At 34.0% G+C, this 14849-nt stretch overlaps 1 protein-coding gene and 1 non-coding gene across 6 annotated transcripts in view; one reads left to right on the top strand and one right to left on the bottom strand.

Moving 5' to 3' along the window:
- The window catches only part of LARP1B (La ribonucleoprotein 1B), a 77431-nt gene that overhangs the window by 25823 nt on the left and 36759 nt on the right, over positions 1 to 14849 (top strand). For 3 of the 5 annotated variants that reach the window (XM_060686832.2, XM_060686831.2, XM_087875008.1), the window contains exons 11-19: positions 1 to 369; positions 1031 to 1145; positions 1891 to 2102; positions 2396 to 2502; positions 4314 to 4474; positions 5019 to 5163; positions 8084 to 8193; positions 8272 to 8399; positions 9152 to 9251. In XM_060686832.2, the coding sequence (XP_060542815.1) occupies positions 1 to 369; positions 1031 to 1145; positions 1891 to 2102; positions 2396 to 2502; positions 4314 to 4474; positions 5019 to 5163; positions 8084 to 8193; positions 8272 to 8399; positions 9152 to 9251 (1447 nt within the window). Of the gene's footprint in view, positions 370 to 1030; positions 1146 to 1890; positions 2103 to 2395; positions 2503 to 4313; positions 4475 to 5018; positions 5164 to 8083; positions 8194 to 8271; positions 8400 to 9151; positions 9501 to 14849 lie in introns of those variants that run through there. The other 2 variants (XM_087875007.1, XM_087875006.1) reach the window with 2 other exon arrangements.
- LOC117654692 (U2 spliceosomal RNA) lies at positions 7679 to 7878 on the bottom strand. Its single transcript, XR_004588369.1, has one exon. It is a non-coding gene; the product is annotated as a U2 spliceosomal RNA (small nuclear RNA).

The following is a 14849-nucleotide window of genomic DNA, read 5'->3' as shown; positions in this document are numbered from 1 at the left end:
GAATCTGGGTCTGGACGTGAAGAATTGACAAATCAACAACTGCCACCACCATGTTCTGAAGAACAGGAAGAACTTGATTTTTTGTTTGACGAAGAGATGGAACAAATAGAAGGCAGGAAGAATACATTCACAGAATGGTCAGAAAGTGATTCAGATTATGAAATTGATGATCAAGATTTAAATAAGATTTTGATTGTGACACAGACCCCACCGTATATGAGAAAACATCCTGGAGGAGATAGAACTGGCAACCATGTATCACGTGCAAAAATTACATCAGAACTTGCCAAAGTTATTAACGATGGATTATACTACTATGAACAGGATTTGTGGATGGAGCAAAGTGAAAATGATTGTATTGCTATGAAGGTAATTATGAGTTTGAGCAATGAATATACTGTAATTTAATGAATATGGCTACTATTGCCATAACCCTTCAGCACAGTGGATGAAAATATATTTGAAGAATCTAACAAATTCTATTCATAAGTAAAGACTGGGAAGGAAGCTGTTTTAAAATCAAAGTAATAAAAACTCAGTCATATAATTAATTGTCTCTTGAAACTGAGTGGAAAACTAAAACACAGCTTTGAATATTTGCAGTAAAGCTTTTTTTTCACGTAGTAATGTAAATGATGTATTACTAGATCATTAGCAGTAATTGATATTGTTTAACCAAATATATATTTATTTCAGAGGATAAGATGGGAGACAAGAACTATTACTTTTTTCTTGGATAATTAGGGTCAGGTCTTTGTCTAAGTGTTCTCTTAATCCTACAATTTGAGTAATTTATTTGATGAGAATGATTTTATATTGAGGGCATAGGATATGAATTTGAGAAAACTGAAAACAATCATTATGAGCACCATAATATTTTAGTTCTCTGTTACCGGGTAGAATAATTATTTCATATTTTAAATTTATTTTGTAGAAAACACTTTAAATTATTAGCATTAAATGTATTGTTTATTTTGCATTTTTCCTGTGGACTATTATTCTTGTTATAGTAAAGTTTTACACATTTTAGCAAGAAGTTGAAAATTTTAAGAAGTTACATCTCATCAGCAAAGAAGAATTTGACAGCCTTACTCCTGAATATGTAATGGATTCAAATCAGGATGATCCTCCTGGTCCTTCAAAAGGTATGTATGTCTGATATTACAAAAAAAAGTTACACTATCAAGATGACAATTCAGTATGATAAAATATGGGTAAAATTTTAATCTTTTCTCCAATATTAACATGGTGTTTGAGCTATTGCTAATTGATTTTTATCCCATTCAATTACAAGAGCTTTCTGTATATATGTATTTAGAACATATGTGTAGAATGGTTCTTGGTTGAATATTTCATAATTTCTTACAAAACAATTAGCATTGTTTTGATTTTCATTACTTTGAACTGTTAAACAGAATTATAATTTTTCATAAACTGTTGCTACTAGACCAAACAATGTTTCATTTTGAGATAGTGTAAAAGGTTAATCTATGGTAGCAAAAAATCAGAACTCTAATATTTTTCAATTGTAACTTTTATAAAAAGGCATAAACTTTCACCAGCTGCATTTCACTTCATCAGATACATAGATTATTTCATGGTAGTACATAATTAGAGAACATAAATGTGAAGTAATAAATGTATGGTTTTTATAATTTCCATTATCTATTTTGTTCTTTTTACATTTAATCTCAATTTAATTTAAACTTTAATATCTGGTGATATATATTACACACGAGGAAAAAAAGTTGAATACATAAAGGATAACAGAAATATGCAAAATAAGATAAGAATAAATAAAAATAGGCCCAGTGAAATAGAACAGTGCTATTGAGACCAAGTAAGATAAAAAGATACTATACGTATTAATCATATGGTCTTTGTAATTAGATGTTACTGAAGAACTGGCTTGTCAACTGTTTGGTGTCCAGGAAATACCTCCAACAACAATGGCTCGCTCACTGCCAACAGCTGTTCCTGAATCTCCTGGAGTTCACCCTACCAGAACACCTAAAACACCTCGTACACCAAGACTGCAAGATCCTAACAAAACACCAAGATTCTATCCTGTGGTTAAAGAAGCAAGAATTATTGATGTTGGGGTAACCAAAACTAAAATATATTTCTGGATCATAGTAAATTATTGCTATTACCTCCAGAGAGCAGTTTTTGAAACATGTTGTATTCCTTGCTAGGTCAAAGCTGTTAAATCTCTTTTGAAATGCATTGGTTAAGACTAATAGTTGAGTAGTCAGCCATAACCAACTTTATGACCTCATAATGCATATGATGTGTAAAGTGAAATTTTATGAAACTGGATTTTAATTAGACTCTGATTCTTCAGAAAAGTGGCTCCAGTCACACCAGGGAAATATAATGCTATATTTTATTTCAGACACGAAGGAAAAGAAAAACACGGCATAGTACCAACCCTCCATTAGAAAGTCATGTTGGCTGGGTAATGGATTCCAAGGATCATAGACCAAGAACATCTTCCATAAGGTAGAAATAATTTATTATGTATTGATAGTCTTAATTTGTGCATGTTCTTATAATCACTGATGAAGTTAATTTAATTACTTGGTCTTTCAAAATATGAAAAAGTGGAAGATGTGACTTTCCTAAAAGCCACATATACTCAAAAATATACTCACGATTTTAGGTGTTATTTCCCCAGTTGAATCTGTGGCAGTTATAAAACTAGTAAAAATGAGATGTGACATTTTTTAATTTCCTTTCCATCCTTCGTTTGGAGTGTACTTAAAAGAGTGAAAGTTTACACTATTAGGTGTACAAACAGATAAGGTTGCTTTGGTTCTTTTTTCTTTTTTCTTACTTGACAAATATAGTTAACAAAGCAATATATTAAATGCTTGCCCACAGTCAAATACAGAGCTATAAGTACTTTGTTTATTACTTAGAATTGTTTTTCATTGTATTTATTGTATGTTTACATATTGTATAATTAAAACCTTAATGTTTTGAAATGTTTAGAATCAATAGATTTGGATAGATTCAGAAAAGTTAGCATACTTCTTAGGGAAGTGTGCTGTGATAGAATGCAGGCAACTGATAGCCTGTCCTAAAGCAGGGGTGTCAAACTGGCGGCCCATGGGCCAGACACTTCATACATAGGCCACGCCCACCCCAGCTCTCTGAAGGGGAAAAAGGTTGCAAAACATCATGTGACAGCAACGTGATGCCACAAGTTTTACACCTGTGTCCTAAAGCAATAGTCCCCAACCTTTCTGGGTCCACGGACTGGGGGCAGTGGTGATAGCAGAGGCAGGGTCGATGGTTTCATGCATGCAGTCTAGATCCTGCTTATGTGCAAATGAAGCTTCATGTACTCGCTGGTTCCCAACTGTCTGGGGATCGGGGACCCTTGTCCTAAAGTTTTCCCATATTAAAAGTATTACAGATAGTCTTCACTGAATGTTTATGACGGAATGCTTAGTGACTGTCAGAAGTTGTAAACTGTTTTCAAAGTTCTGACAGAGAGAGAGAGAGACAGATGCGGTCACGTGGTCTCATTTTGGGAGCTTGGCAACCAGCTCATATCCATTTGCAGCATCCCGTGGCCACATGAATATGATTTTTGGCTTCTTTTGCTGGTTTCAAGCATTTACTTCAGGTTCCAGCAAAAAAACACCCATGGAAGAAAGTTGACTCATTTAAAGGCTACATCCGCTTAATGACCTTAGTTTCTACTTAATGACTTTCACAAAAATGGTTTAAAAATTTGGCATGTGACCTGTTTAATGATTGTCATGATTTTGGGGCTAAATTATGGTGGTAAGTTTACCCTATGAGTGGAAAGCAAACATGTTGGGAAAGAGGAAAATTATTTCTCATGTAACCATATTACTGATAGTGGCTTTCTATGTTCTACCATTTTTTGGCACAGATAAATGCTGGTGTAGAGGGTAAGACATCAGACTAGAAACTGGGAGACCATGAGTTCTACTCCTGCCTTAGACACAAAGCCATGACCTTAGACAAGTCACTTTCTCTTAGCCCTTAGCCCTGATGAGACAATGGCAAACCACTTGTGAAAGACCTTGCCAAGAAAACCACAAGGCCTTGTCCAGCCAGTCTCCAAGAACTGTACACGATGGAATGGGAAAAAAAAACTTTCATATAAACTCATGTCATAGTTGTATGCTCATTCTGAAAGTTCAATTTAACATATTTTGTGAAATGACTACTGTTAATGTTAGAAATTGAAACAGTCTGCTGAATTATGTTTTTTATAGCATTACAAAAGGCATTTTTGGGAAAAATCTGAGACTTGTTTGTTTCATTTCACATAGCAGTTCAAACGCATCACCACTAGAAGGTGCTCCGCTGTCAGGAAGTTACGGATGTACCCCTCATTCACTTCCTAAATTTCAACATCCTTCTCATGAACTTCTGAAGGAAAATGGTTTTACTCAGCAAGTGTACCATAAATACCGCCGTAGATGCCTAAATGGTAAAAATCTAATATTTGTCATTTTTAATTGGAAGAAAAAACATATTTTAATGTATTAATTTATTTATTTAACATATTTAGAAAGTACTCATCTTCTCATAGAGTGTTGTATGAGTAAATAATGTAAACTAAATAGTGTTGTATTATTTCCAAAAATTGGAAAGTTCATTTCAACAAAACGTTGTGAAATGCACTAGGTGAATAAACATTCATTCATATCTGCTTCTTCACTATATTCTAATGCTCTCTTTTCTATTTCTCTCACAATACTCCTGAGGGTTTTTTTAAGCACATGGTAATGAAATGAAAAAAAGTTCATTGGTCAATAAATCACAAGCTTGAACCTTGTTGGAATATTAATTTTAACACACTCATAGATAAATGTGATACATGATTTTAATATTCAGATAATTATTTTCAAATTATTAGCTAGGTTGCTACCTTTATAATATATTTTAGTATAAATTGTTAATTAGAGGAAATATACTGTCATTCTAAGCAGGTTGCTTCATACTATTATCTTATGTTCCCCTCTTGTCTCTAGAAAGGAAACGGTTGGGAATTGGCCAGTCTCAAGAAATGAATACACTCTTTCGTTTTTGGTCCTTTTTTCTCAGAGACCACTTTAATAAGAAAATGTATGAAGAATTCAGGCAACTAGCTCTAGATGATGCAAAAGAACATTATAGGTAATACTAAAAGTTTTGTAGTTTTGTAAAATTATACGTAGTTCAATATTACATATATAACATTAGTAGTACTGGTGTGAAGTTTTAGTATTATAAAATAGAATAGTTCTTCAAGCAGAGAAAAGTAACAGGAATTATTTTCCACATGATACAAGCTGTTAGGTATCACAAATGAATATAAAAATAATCTGATAGACAATTGGATCCCACCCTGCTCCATTTTGTTCATAACTAGCATTTTTTTAAAAAAATACAAACAGTTGAATCTCAAAGTATAAAATATGTTAAAGGATTTGTCTTGCTTTAAGCAAAAAATAACAAAATGAAACATTTCCTGGTTCTGACTCTTCTCTTCAGGTTTAGTCGTGTTAATCAATCTTAAGAGTTGGACTAAATGCTAACTCTTCTCTCTCTCTCTTTAAGAGAGATTACTGAGGTATTGGGGGGCAGCGGATATATAGGAAATGAAATAGTCATCTCTTGTTTATGATGGAAAATTGGAAATGTATTGCTTCCCAATATGAATATTTCTATTTAGCTTCTATGGCTGAGAATGTTTATAAATATATCATTCATATTTTTGTTTAATATTCTTTAAATTTCAAATATTAATTGTACTCAATGTGAACATTATTCCTATTGTCTTGCCTTGTTGCTCAATGCTGTTTCTCTCTATATATGTATGTATGTATGTATGTATGTATGTATGTATGTATGTTTTCTGAGGTTTTCACGGGTGTTTGTATGTAGGTCTTTGGTTATTCGGGTTTTCTCCCGCGTAAAATTGGAAGTGTCTTGGTGACGTTTCAACGAAGTCTCATTCGTCATCTTCAGGCTGGTGTTTTCGGCTTCGTGCTTCTAGGAGAAAACCCGAATAACCAAAGACATACATACATACATACATATATACATACATACATACATACATACATATATAGTTTTCTCAGGTTTTCACGGGTGTTTGTATGTAGGTCTTTGGTTATTCGGGTCTTCTCCCACGTAAAATTGGAAGTGTCTTGGCGACGTTTCGACGAAGTCTCATTCGTCATCTTCAGGCTGGAAGCACGGGCCGAGAACACCAGCCTGAAGATGACGAATGAGACTTCGTCGAAACGTCGCCAAGACACTTCCAATTTTACGTGGGAGAAGACCCGAATAACCAAAGACCTACATATATATATATATATATATAATTTATAATTTTACTTTTCCTACTTATGTTTTTTAAACAAAGATTCTTTTAATTTTTGAATATTTTTTTTTATTTTGAATTCACTAGTTCTATAACTATAATTATTATAATTAATTATATTTTTCTTAAATGTTATAGATTTGTCTGAAAAATGGTATGGTTTCCTGTTGAACAGCGGTTGGTAAGGAGACCTCCAAGGTCCCTTCCAACTCTGTTTTTCTGTTATAACTTTTAGAAATAGGTTGATAGAATGGTATATGGTATTCCTAATGTATTCACATTATACTTTTATATAAAGGCATTCTAGAGCTGATATATTTTTTATAAAGTTCCCAATGTGTAACAATAGCTGTTTTTTGCTACTATTGTAACTGAATTAAGGTTTGCAACAAATTATTCAAATTTTTAATTCCTGGGTTCAGAACTCTACTAGTAATATACTTCATGTCTAAATTATCATGCATAATATGCATAATTTCATACATTTTAAATCTAATTTGCTGCTAATTTTATAATTATTTCCTATAAGCCATATATTCAGACTCTGAGCAATAGTAGATTCCAAGGTGATTCTAAGAATCCCAGTCCTTTTTTCACTCTATTTTGAAAATTCCCATTGTGTTTTTCTTTAATTCTTCAGCTGTTTAACAAGCTGTTTTACTTGTTATTGTTGCTCACCTGATGTCTTGGCACATAGAAATGATGACATTATCTACTAACAAACTGATTTTAATTAATCCATCTTCCAGGAACTGATACAGAATTTCTGTCATTTTTTTTTCTCTGCAAATTGGGTCATATAAGTGGCGGATAAGAGCATAAAGATTCATTTGGGAATGTGTGGGAGATCATTCTTCCACTGCACCCGCCACTGCTGCTGGTTCGTGGAACCAGAAAGGTTGGGGACCACTATTCTAATAGCTGCCTTGTATTCTTTTTTGTCCCTTTTGACAAGTAGAATTTAGCAGATTGTAATGTTTGATTTATTTAGCAAAACTGGAAAAACTTTATTATTTTCAAGTTTGCTCTATTCTAAAACTTATCAACTTTTACATGAGTGTTTAGCTTTTGTTCAGGGCTTTGTGCAAATCCCAAATATAAAATATGTTACCTGTATTTACACTGTAGCTAAGAATGAATTAAAAGGACAGTTTGTGAGACGTACTTTTTGGAGGAATAAGTTAATTTCCCTTCAATAAGCCTTTTTTCTTTTAAATAACTAAAAACAGTAGTTGGTCTACAGCTTAAGCAGGATATACAGTGCATTCAGAAAGTATTCAGACCACCTTCACCTTTGTCAATTGTGTTATGCTGCAGGTGAATTTTTTTTTTCTCATTAATCTACACTCAGTACCCCATAATGACAAAGTGGAAACAGAATTTGAGAAATGTCTGTATATTTACTAAAAAGAAAAAACTGAAATATGATGTTGGCATAAGCATTCAGACCCTTCACTCTGTACTTGTTGAAGCACCTTTGGCAGATACTACACTTGATCTTAGCCAAAAGGCCAAGAAGCAAAAGAAAGCTTAAGACCGTATTGGTTGGAAACATGCAGAAGAGGCCTTCATCCTGCAGGGAATAGACAGTGACTAGAGTGATGATAATGAAACAACACAAATAAAAAGAACTGAATGCTTTTCTGCTTGTCTACATTATAAGAAAGCAAGAAAAAAAGTCACATGGAGTCAAATAGACTACTTATCTATTTATTTCTTGTTTTTTAGGTATGGCCTGGAATGCTTGTTCCGTTTTTATAGTTATGGGCTGGAAAAGAAGTTCAGGCAAGAGATCTTCAAAGATTTCCAAGAAGAAACAAAAAGAGATTATGAATCTGGTGCGTTTTTATATTTTTTGCATGATATTGTTTAAACTTCTTGCTTCATATTTTTTATATGCTAATCTTTTTTTTTAGGCCAACTTTATGGGCTAGAAAAATTTTGGGCTTATCTGAAGTATTCACAGTCTAAAACTCCACCTATTGATCCCAAACTTCAGGAATACCTATGCAATTTTAAAAGATTGGAAGATTTCAGAGTTGATGTGAGTATTGACATTCTCTCAAACAAATTATTTTAAATAAACTGTGAGCACGATTTGTTTAAAAGAACAAAAAGGAGAAGGGCCAGTAACATCATCATTAGATGTATCTATAATCCATCCAGAACAAATGTGCATGGCTGAAATACCAGATGGAGACTGTTGTACAAGAACAAAGAATGACTTAGTACTGTGATGGTGAACCTATGGCATGTATGCCAGAGGTGCACGCAGCGCCCTCTCTGTCACCCCAGCTCAGCTCCGCCGCGCATACATGCACACCTCCCGCTGGCCATCTGGTCTTCAGGTCTCTGCCGTACATGTGCAGGGGGTGGGGTGCATGCAGGGGGGCCGCACACCCATGTGCAGGGGGCAGGATGCATGCACGGGGTTGGGATGCATGCAGGGGGCTGCATGCACGGGGCAGGGCACATGCAGGGCGTGCACACATGTGGGCATGGGGTGCATGTGGCGGCTGCATGCACATTGCATTTGGGTTTGGGCTTGTGTGCACATTCACTCGCGCATGCGGACACTTCGGGCACTCGGGCCAGGAAAGGTTAGCCATCACTGACTTAGTATGTACAAAGATTAAATTCTTAACATATTCTCATTGTGGCACTAGGCTAACCCTTCAACTGTTTTTGAATATATAATATTCAAAATATCGAGAACTTAAAAATAATATATTGATTATATATTTAATTATCAGAGCATTCTGGTAAATGGTAATAAGATGCCCTTCTCTGTTTTAGCCTCCGATTAATGAAGAATCTGGGAGAAAAAGGCATTTACCTGGTGAGGAAAGTGATCATCGCAGACATCAATCCAACACTGCTTCCAAGATCCTTGCTGGTAATTCCACAGCTGTTTCTCAGACGTGGGTCCCAATAAATTTTCCCACTACAAATACTGTACAGGAGTTGAATAACAGCATACACCAGAATAGTACTGCCACAAAATCAAGATGTGATATAACTGAGCAGTAGACTTTCAGTAAGCTTGAACCTTAAGATCAACTCCTAATGCCAGTATTTTAGCTCAAGGATCTTCAGGGAAAGCTATTTTAAAGCTTGATTAAAAACAAATGTATAGGAAAAAAAAGAATTGCATCTGCTTTCTGACAAGATTAAATTCCAAGTAAATTCCCTTTGTTCAATTATATTGAGTTCAAGCATCATGAGAGATCCTTGGGAAATACCTATTACTCTGTGTTGCTATCCCAAGTTACTGTTTACAGCAGCAGCAGCATTCCAATAGTATATATATAAATACTTTGGAATGCCTTACAATCCAGCTCATATTTTTTTGAGGAAGTTATATTCTTTTTGTAGTGTAGGAATGTTTTACCATCAGGTTATCTATCATTAGTTCTACTTATAAAAGCCAAAAAGAAAATAGTTTTGAGAGACATAGAGAATACATGCATTTAAATTGATAAATGCATTTTTTCAATAATAACACATGCTCTTCCAACACCTAGTTCTGAAATCTGTTTTGCTTTCTGTTTCTTTTGTTTCAGGGTTTTGAGTTGAGTATGGAGTTTTTAATTTAGGAACAGGTTGTTTAGTTTTAAAGATTTTTTTTAATGCCGATTCTTATTTCTACTTAAGCAAAGTAGTTTGCAAAGAGGATGAATTATGACTGTCTTGTCATAAATTTAGTAAATTTTATATATATATATATATATATGTTTGAGAAAAAGGATAAAAAAATAAATAGGTCTCTAATCATCCTCCAGTTTGAAGAAATACTTGTATTTTTCTGTTTAATTTCTCTATTGTATAAGTGACTTGCATTTCTAGGAGAGATTATTTAAACAATTTAATTATATTTTAATATTTGACACAGTTTTAATTTAAAAGGGATTTAGAAGAAAATGTACTTAGACTAAAATAATTAATGTCAAAATCGCTTTAAATATGGTTAAAATCCCTTGTTTTACCTAAGACCAACTGTACTGTAATTGGCCAAAGTGTCACTTTCTTTAAATGTAAATGATTCATTGAATACACATTATTTATGTCAGGAGGTGAAAATTAATAGGAAGCATCCATGAAATAACTAATTGTAGTTATTGTGATTTAAATACTTAAAATAAGGGAATGGAAATCATTCTTCCATAAAATGGAAGAAAGTGGTAGAAATAGGTGCATTTTTATTAGATACAGCAAAACATATATTTAGCAGTCTTCAGGTTACTTTCACAAATAAAGCCTACTATTGTTGATGCCTTATTGCTGGGAAATACCCTAAGTGATCCAACATGTAGATTGGATTTCTGTGCTGGAAACTTTATGAAGTCCATTATATATTCCTGAAATATTGCTTGAGATTCTGAATTTAACAATTATGAATATATGTGCATATTTAACATGAAAATAAGTGGATTTCCCAGCTATTTCTAATGGAAATTAGCATTTAAGAACTGCTCTATTTTTTTGAAGACACTAGGAATTCATGATACCAGTTTTATATAGCATCTTTTCAGTTTGCTGAAGTTCTACAACTCAAATCTCTGTTCAATCTATGCCACCTCCTCCATGAAAATGATGCAGTTGTAAATTTGGATTTAAGCTGTATATAAAAGAATTATATTTACATTCATTTCTTTAAATCAAATGTGTGAATATTAGCTTTTAGTATGCATTCTTTGTGGTATATTTGCAGATTTTATAAAAATACAAAAAAAAACTCGCTATGGTGTTGTATGTGTTCTTAAGCAATTTTGTTTAACTCAGTATGATAATTTTTTACTATTCTGAATTAAAATACCTAGGACTGTTTCTAGCAATAAATTAAAATAATGTTGATTATCATGATCACGATCATGAAAGATCATGAAAGAGAACCTATGACTTTCCAGAAGCTTTTGAGCTACAATTCTTATAGATTCAAGGTAAGGACTACTGATAGTTCAGCAACATCTTGTAGGCTAAATTCTTCCATCACTGCACTAGATGAATTGCCCGTTGTCCAAGTCAGTTATATATCCTGTTGGTAGAATTGTTCATATATGTTTCTCCAAAAAGTTCAATTATAGAAATGAAACTCTGAAGTTGAACTTTGTTCTTAATTATATTTTTAGAATCACATGAAAAGCCAAAATATTAGCTTCACTCTGAGTAACAAAACTGTTTTATTATCCAAATGATAACAGGAGTGAAATGGGATAGAAGAGACTTTTCTAAGTATATTCTTACATTGAATATTATAAATTTTGAAAATGCACAGCTCTTACCGTATTCAGATGTTACCAAGGTTCTAGAATTACTTTTCCTCCCTCTGCTGTATCCTTCACTATGGCTTGGATGCAGACAGTTGCTCTGTGCATAAGAGATGTGTGTAGATACTCTTTCCCAACATCCAGACTACATCATCTTGTTGATTTTTTAAAAAATAAGAATGTCTATCTTACTTTTGAATCAAAATTCTAGTGATGCTTTATAAAAATGTAATACTGTATAACAAGAGGGAGATTGTATTACCTGAAAGCATACAAATACAAAACAAGTCAAATGGAATTTACAAGGTAAAATGAAATAAAAGGTTAAGAGCGTGGTATTCCAAAATTAGAATACCATTGCAAACACTCTTTTTTACTATATTTCTCTAAGATGAAAACTATGTGGATGACAATCTTTACATAGCTTGGTTCCAAAATGTTATGAATACTATTCACCTGTCCAGACAAGACACTATTAATCTTTTGTGGGAAAAACAGAAATGTATTGGCTGTCATTAAATCCAATAAACAGGGGATATTTAAATAGACTTCTAATCCCTTACCTTTCAAGTTCACATAGCCATGACACTACTTTCTCTCTTTTTGCTATATATTGCTCTATATATCTAATTAAAATTAAAATTCTAATATTGAAGAAATATAATACATGGATGCTGTCAGTATAAGACAATTTTACACATAATTATCTTTTTTAATAAAGTATGACATAGAAATAGTTTTACTTTAACTTCCTCTGCCGTTATCTATTACAGTATTTTGTTCATATTCAGCAAGAAAGTGTATAACAATCACAAGATGATGATCCTGATCTCTCTCTTTCCCTTTGGTAGTTTAGTTAGCTAACATTAGAGTGGATTATAGTTGTACAGCTGTCTAGCTTCTTATCAATTATGTGCTTGACGATAAAAAAAAACCCTGGAAAAAATGGGATTCACCCTGTTTTTTAAACTGGCATTGATGTGAACAGCCTCTGAGCAATCCATGATCCCCAAAAGCCCCTACAAGTAAGATCAGACTGTAGTTTATAAATATGGACAAGTTAGGGATTCTAAGGTATAAATGGATATTTTAACATTACTTGAAACTCAAAAGATCCTATATACCCCCTTCCCAGTTTCCAGGTTGTAAAAGGAATTAAAAAGTTACATGGAGGACTAAACTGATTTTGCAGTTTAGCTCATCTCCCAAATCACAAAAAAATCTGACTGAAAATATTTGCCCCCACCTACTCTAGTACCATGTTACCAGTAATTTCCCTTACAAACCCTTGGTCACAAAAAGAAAAACAATCCCTCAAAAAAAAAAACCCCACACCTGGTTAAAAATGATTGCCTCCTTTTTAATGGGCTCATCAAAGAGGCAACATTATTTGAAATCAGTTTTTATTTCTATATTGGGTAGGAAGGGTTAAAGTGCTCAAATTTTCTAGCAAAATGTTCATGTGACAGATATTCAGTTAATATTCCTGAACATTAGGTATATGCTTAAATACAATTTGTTTTAAATACATAAACATTTATTCCATAAAAAAAGATTAGCAATAAAAGATCATAGAAGTATCTGGATTTTTTGTTGCTGAAAATAAATCATTTGGCAGTTGTACCTAAGCAAATGGCCTAGGTTTCCTCATACCTTTTGATAGGCAAAAGTTTCATAAAATGAGTAATAGCTGGGTAATTTTTCATAGAAAAATTGCACATAGGCAAATTCTAGAAATGCTTCTTGTCAACTTCTATTGGAAGTGACTATGGTGTCTCCTGAAAAATCTATTTGTGGTGCCATTTGTCCTAGGAAATTGGAATAGCCAGATTTTTAAATCATTTGGATCTACACTGTTGAAAACTGTAGAATTATACAAAAGAACTGCCTTAAAGAAAGAAGTAAACAGTTTTTTTAGTGATTGTAAGAAAACTCATTAGGCCACCTAATAATGAAGGACTCACTGGAGAAGAGCCTAATGCTGGGAAAGATTGAGGGCAAAAGAATGGGACGACAGAGAATAAGGTGGCTGGATGGAGTCGCTGAAGCAGTAGGCATGAGCTTAAATGGATTCCAGAGGATGGTAGAGGACAGGAAGGCTTGGAGGAATGTTGTCCATGTGGTCGCGATGGGTCTGACATGACTTCGCAACTAACAACAAAGAAAACTAATTCAAATATTTTTGCTCATGATAATCAACACATCTGAGCCACTCAGTTTCCAGGATTGAAGCAACATACAAACTATAATAAATCATACTCAAGATTTTTTGTAAAAATATACAATCATTTGTTTAGACCTTTTTTCTTTAAAAGGCAGTGCATAAACTCGACAGTTTTTGAAGAAATTGGGGTCCAAGGATCATATAAATTTATTAAAGATAGTAACCATGGCTGGGATGCATGGACCTTCTGGATCAGACCTGGACATGTTATGGCCCACAGGTCACATCTGGCCTGCGGGTGGTCTTAATCTGGCCCATGGGGTGGAGGATCTGTGGCGGCACAAGGGGCAGGGCAGCGGTGGAGGGCAAGACTGCAGTGCAGCATCAGCAGTGGAGTAGGGTGGCAGCATCCCTCCACAACAGCCCCTTGGAAAAATTCCCCAGCCATTCTGGACACATTTTTCCATCTCTCGTTGTGAATGTTGCATTATACAGCTATGTAATGTGGAAGTCTAGCATCTGCTCAAATGGCAGCTGTAGCTAGGAAGGTCTTTGCTCAATTTACCTTACCTGTCAGTTGCACTCATTCCTGAACCTTTCTCATGTTCATTCTTGCCTTAGTTACCTTAGAAAGGTACTACTATAATGTGCTTTATGTGGGGCTGTCCATGAAGACCAATTGGAAAATTAAGCTGATCAAGAAGTAGCAATGACAGCAGTTATATTCATGCCAGATTATGGTCATATATCACCCCACCCTTATAGCACTAAAACTGGGAGGGACTTCAGAGCTGGTATGAACTTTATATAGGCAGCATGAAACAAACCGATAAAATTGCTCAATTTAGTAGTGAAAAGTCTGCATTACTCTACTTTGCAAACCACATTGGTTAGGATTACAGGTGTAATTCAAAATGCTGGTTATTACCTACAAACCCGGTTCTTATAGCATATGGTATAAACCATATCTTGCTTTCTCTACCCACCCTGTAAGATTTCACTTGACATGTTCTGCATCCCATCTTTTGAACAATATAGCCAAGACCCAAGAGGTACAGTACAT

Source organism: Pantherophis guttatus, chromosome 8, assembly GCF_059756535.1.
Source record: "Pantherophis guttatus breed Tessera chromosome 8, ASM5975653v1, whole genome shotgun sequence".
Lineage (NCBI taxonomy): Eukaryota > Metazoa > Chordata > Lepidosauria > Squamata > Colubridae > Pantherophis > Pantherophis guttatus.
The sequence above is the reverse complement of the archived record's forward strand: the minus strand, read 5'-3'. Positions and strand labels throughout refer to the sequence as shown.